General features: G+C 47.1%; 1 protein-coding gene across 5 annotated transcripts in view; it reads left to right on the forward strand.

The window, feature by feature from the left end:
- The window catches only part of tead3b (TEA domain family member 3 b), a 78,586-nt gene that overhangs the window by 27,227 nt on the left and 46,359 nt on the right, over positions 1 to 5,000 (forward strand). For all 5 annotated transcript variants that reach the window (XM_063215181.1, XM_063215184.1, XM_063215183.1 and 2 more), the window contains exon 3: positions 3,550 to 3,819. In XM_063215181.1, the coding sequence (XP_063071251.1) occupies positions 3,696 to 3,819 (124 nt within the window). In that variant the 5' untranslated portion in view covers positions 3,550 to 3,695. The remainder of the gene's footprint in view (positions 1 to 3,549; positions 3,820 to 5,000) is intronic.

Here is a 5,000-nt window from a genome sequence, read left to right on the forward strand (position 1 = left end):
GGTCCTAAGTTAAGCTGGGTCAGGGTCAGGGCCCCTGAAAAGGGCCCCCAGGTCGAGGACGGCAGGACAGGAAAGACTGAGTCAGGTCTGGTCTTGCTTTGATGGTTGGGGCAGAGGACCATTGCTAATTTTGCTAATGAAGACGATCAAAGAAGCCTCTCTCTCTCTCTAAGATAAGATAATCCGTGGAGACCAGTGCTCTGATCAGCTCTGCCTCCATTGTAGATGTGCCTTGATGTGACGCCGTGTTATCTCCTGTATTTAATCGGTTTCACACAAGCGAGCACACTGACGAGCATGCAAGCAGACACGTGCAAATAGGCAGACTGACATGCGCACGTATGCACGCGCACGCACGCGCGCGCACACACACACACACACACACACACACACACACACACACACACACACACACACACACACACACACAGACATGTTAATGATTTTCCACAAACAAGGACATAAAAATGGACTGTTAAAATGAAGATGGCAAAAAGTACATAAAATGAAATCAATTCATCGAGTCATGCCACACTATTCGCCTCAGTGGTAAAACAAATTGTAACACTATTCGAGTCCAGCTTTGTGTGTGTGTGTGTGTGTGTGTGTGTGTGTGTGTGTGTGTGTGTGTGTGTGTGTGTGTGTGTGTGTGTGTGTGTGTGTGTGTGTGTGTGTGTGTGTGTGTGTGTGTGTGTGTGTGTGTGTGTGTGTGTGTGTGTGTGTGTGTGTGGCGTCCTGCAGCATTTGTTTCCCTTCAGCAGCATTCCTCTCTGATTGCCATTCAAGGCTGTATGGGTTTCAGCCGTCCGACCAGCGCAGGCCCTAATGACTTCACCGCCCCACACTTCAGACTGTGCCAGAGCCAGAGACTCACCAACCCCCAACTATCCCCAACTACCCCAACTACCCCCACCAACCCAAGCTTCCCCAACCCAAGCTTCCCCAACCCCCACGAGCCGTGACAGCTCCAAAGCCAGCCCTCCTTAACCAACATGTGCACAAATGTGGCAGCATCAGCAGAACGAGCCCGAATGAGCATAAAACGACTCGCTATTATAGCTACCTCAGGGAGTCCCAGTGCAGAAACAATACTCTGCCCTCCCTCCCTCCCTCCCTGCCGCTATCGTCCTCGTCCTCCCTCCACTCCTCTCCTCCCCTCTCCTCTCCTCTCCTCTCATCTCCTCTCCTCTTCTCTCCTCTTCTCTTCTCTCCTCTTCTCTTCTCTCCTCTCTTCTCTTCTCTTCTCTTCTCTTCTCTTCTCTTCTCTTCTCTTCTCTTCTCTTCTCTTCTCTTCTCTCCTCTCTCCTCTCCTCTCCTCTCCTCTCCTCTCCTCTCCTCTCTCCTCTCCTCTCATCTCCCCTTCTTTCCTCCTCTCTCCTCTCCTCTCTCCTCTCTGCTCCTCCTCTCCTCTCCTCTTCTCCTCTCCTCCTCTTCCCCTTCCTCCTCTCTCCTCTCCTCTCCTCTTGTCCTCTCTCCTCGGGCAGCTTGGAAAACACTTAAGGCGGGAGACCGGTTTTCAGGCCTTGCCTCAGCTCAGCCGCACTCCACTCAGCCGCAGGGCTCCAGACCACAGGCATGCTTGAGGCCAGCGCTGATTAGGGCAGCGTCTTAAGTTTTATTTTATATAATGTCGCGCACTCATTAGTCATTGTACAAGCATCAGGAGAAGGGAAATCACAAACCAGCCACCCGCGGCACAGCTGCAGTTGTTGCAAACCGCCCTACTTTCCTTATTCATAGAAGAGAAGCAATAGAATAGAATAGAGATAATAGAATATAATAGAATAGAACAGAACAGAATAAGGAAGAATAATAAACAAAATGGACTCTATTGTAGTATTCTATTGCTGCTTTTTCCCGGTGTGTACTTTGCTGTACAAATAATACCATGAAACTCGAATTGTATTGAAATTAATATTGTAAAACTTTTTTTTATTATTTCATAAAAGCTAACCTTTTTAGCCGGCTAACATAGTGTTTTAACAGCTAGCATTCATTTGACTCCTGGTAGGGAGACACGTGAGGATGGGTGATTGATGATGGCTGTGTATGTGTGTGTTTTCTCTGGAGTGGTGTTGGGGATTTAATTAGTGTGTTAATAACGAGGTTATTCTAACCTCCCCTCATTAACATTGATGGATGATACCTAATGAGACTGTGTGTGTGTGTGTGTGTGTGTGTGTGTGTGTGTGTGTGTGTGTGTGTGTGTGTGTGTGTGTGTGTGTGTGTGTGTGTGTGTGTGTGTGTGTGTTTGGGGGGTTAACACTGGTGTGAGAGTTCATTCGAAAGCTCTCTCTTTCTCTCTCTGCCCGCCCACTTTCTTTCTTTTCTTCTTTCTTTCTTTATGCTTCATTGGATGATCTGTTTCTCATCCCTTCTCGCCATCTGTTTGCTTGGAGTGACCATGTCTGTATATGAGATATATCATTGGTATTGTTGTTTTGACGTGTTTGATTACAGGCCAGCAGCCATTCCCAAATTTATTTTAATGTCATAAATCATTTTCTCACCCCTCCTCATTTGACTTTCTTTTACTTTTTTCTTTATGCCTACATCTCTCTCTCTCTCTCTCTCTCTCTCTCTCTCTCTCTCTCTCTCTCTCTCTCTCTCTCTCTCTCTCTCTCTCTCTCTCATCCCCCTCTCACATTGTCTCCCATTTCTTGTTTATTCTAGAGGGGTTAAAGATGTGCAGGAGGGTTGAGTGGAGTGGAGGCTCTCTAATTGTCAGGATGTAATAGTGTAATTTAATCAGCCTGATTATCATCGCCTTTCAAATCTCTTCGAAACTTGGTCTGACCAAGGCAAGGCAAGGCAAGTTTATTTATATAGCGCATTTCATACACAGGTGCAACTCAATGTGCTTCACAAAGTTAACAAATGTAATTGAAAGGAAACAGGGAAGAAAGAAGGAAACAAATTAGAGTCAAAAAACATTTAAAACATTAAGATAAAACATAAGGTAAAAATAATAATAAAATAAAAAAGACCAAGAGCATAACAATTAACGTTTCCCAAACGGCATTGTTGACCCGCCTCTCTAGGTTTGCTTCTGGTTGACTGGTTTCCGACAAAGTGTGTGGAGTTCCCGATTTTTCGGAAGGTCTGAAACGACATTTGCATTGCTCTTGGCCTGACTCGGATCACTAGGAGGGCGTGGCCTGGCTAGTGTTTCAGTGTAATTGAACTAGGTTGGCAGTGACGTATTACAGGAGGGTTAACCTGGTCTTTCTCAATCCCCCCACTCCTTGTCCTCCTTCCATCTCTCTCATCATCATCATCATCATCACCATCATCATCATCTGTGCAATTTGCGTAATATGTATTATGTGTGTGTGTGGTGCTGAATTCAATACATTACCACACTACATCATCAACATCATCATCATCATCATCTCTCTCTCCCCCTCTCCCCCCCTCTCTCTATCTCTCCACTATATTTCACCTCCACAGTTCCCCCATTGCATCATCATCATCATCATCATCATCATCATGAACAACAACATAATTATCATTCTCATCTCTCTCTCTCTCTCTCTCCCTCCTCCACAGTTCCCCTCCCCCTCCCCCCCTCTCCGGTTAAGGAAAGAGGCCGGGCCCTGGGCCCTGGTGTTGCCGTCACCATTGCGTCCAACGAGTGGAGCTCCAATGGCAGCCCAGAGGGGCTGGACGACGGGCAGGATGAGCTGGAGAAGGCCATGGACGGGGACGCGGAGGGCGTGTGGTCGCCCGACATCGAGCAGAGCTTCCAGGAGGCGCTGGCCATCTACCCGCCCTGCGGACGACGCAAGATCATCCTGTCCGATGAGGGGAAGATGTACGGTGAGTGACTGAATGGGAATGGGGGGCATGACTACTACAGTATAAGACATTCCATTCCATTACATTACAGACAGTACATTGTATTTGGCAGATGCTTTCTAACCAAAGCAACTTACAATTGAGGACATAATCATAGCAAACATCACCAGCATCTCCCCCTCTCTCTCACACACATGCTTACAACCACAGTCTCTCTCCCCCTCCTTTCACGCACCCTCGTTCCCTCCTCTCATTGGCCATTAGTAGGAGTCGAGCTGGAAGCTAAGCCTATAGCCTATAGTCTACAGTCGGCTACAACGTGAGGGGCAGCCGTGGCCTCGTGGTTAGGGGGTTGGTCTTTTTAATCTGGGTGTTGTGGGTTCGAATCCCCCCTGACTTCTCCCTCTACACCTCTATCCATGGCTGACGTGCCCTTGAGCAAGGCACCGAATCCCACATTGTTCCAGGGACAGTAACCAATGCCCTGAAAAACAATATCTGCAAGTCGCTTCAGATGAAAACGTCAGCCAAATGTAATATAATGTAATATGATAATGTAATGTAAGGCCTTTTCATTTTTGCCCCCTGAATTGCTTGAGGTCCTCGGACCAACCGCGTTAGAGCACAACCATACGTACAGTACTACACACAGAAACATACACATGTTCCCTCGACATGAAGTCACTATGAAATCAGTGCCCAAAATAGATCTCCGAAGAGCCCTTAAAAAGTGTCTCAGTACGAAGCCAGAGGCAGAAGCAGAAGCCGAGGCGGGCTCTGGCGTTGTATGTCTCTCACGTGTAATTTAGTGAGCAGGGAGGCTGAGGGCTGGAGTGGGAGAAAAACAACAGGCCAGGCATTTTCAGCCAAGACAAGTCCACCTGGCATTAAAGGAGAAATCCGGTGTGAAATGGTTTAAATAGTGTTAAAGCATGATGCTCAGCGCATTTTTTTCCCACAAGCCCCCTGCATTCAGCAATCCAGCACGAGTTAGCCGACGCTAACATTTCTCTTTTGCTGCGAGTCTGTCAGAACCCAAATAGCCATCGTTATAAATCTGTATTTTTCACCCATTTATGAGGCTCAAAGTTACTCAGTACTTCATTCTGTAGAGTCGTGGGGTTATTGACATGTAAACCGAGGTATAGATAACTTTGGTAGTGCACAGTTAGTTAAGAAACACAGCCATTTGAAGCCAGGCT

This window comes from Engraulis encrasicolus, chromosome 14, assembly GCF_034702125.1.
Source record: "Engraulis encrasicolus isolate BLACKSEA-1 chromosome 14, IST_EnEncr_1.0, whole genome shotgun sequence".
Taxonomy (NCBI): Eukaryota; Metazoa; Chordata; class Actinopteri; order Clupeiformes; family Engraulidae; genus Engraulis; species Engraulis encrasicolus.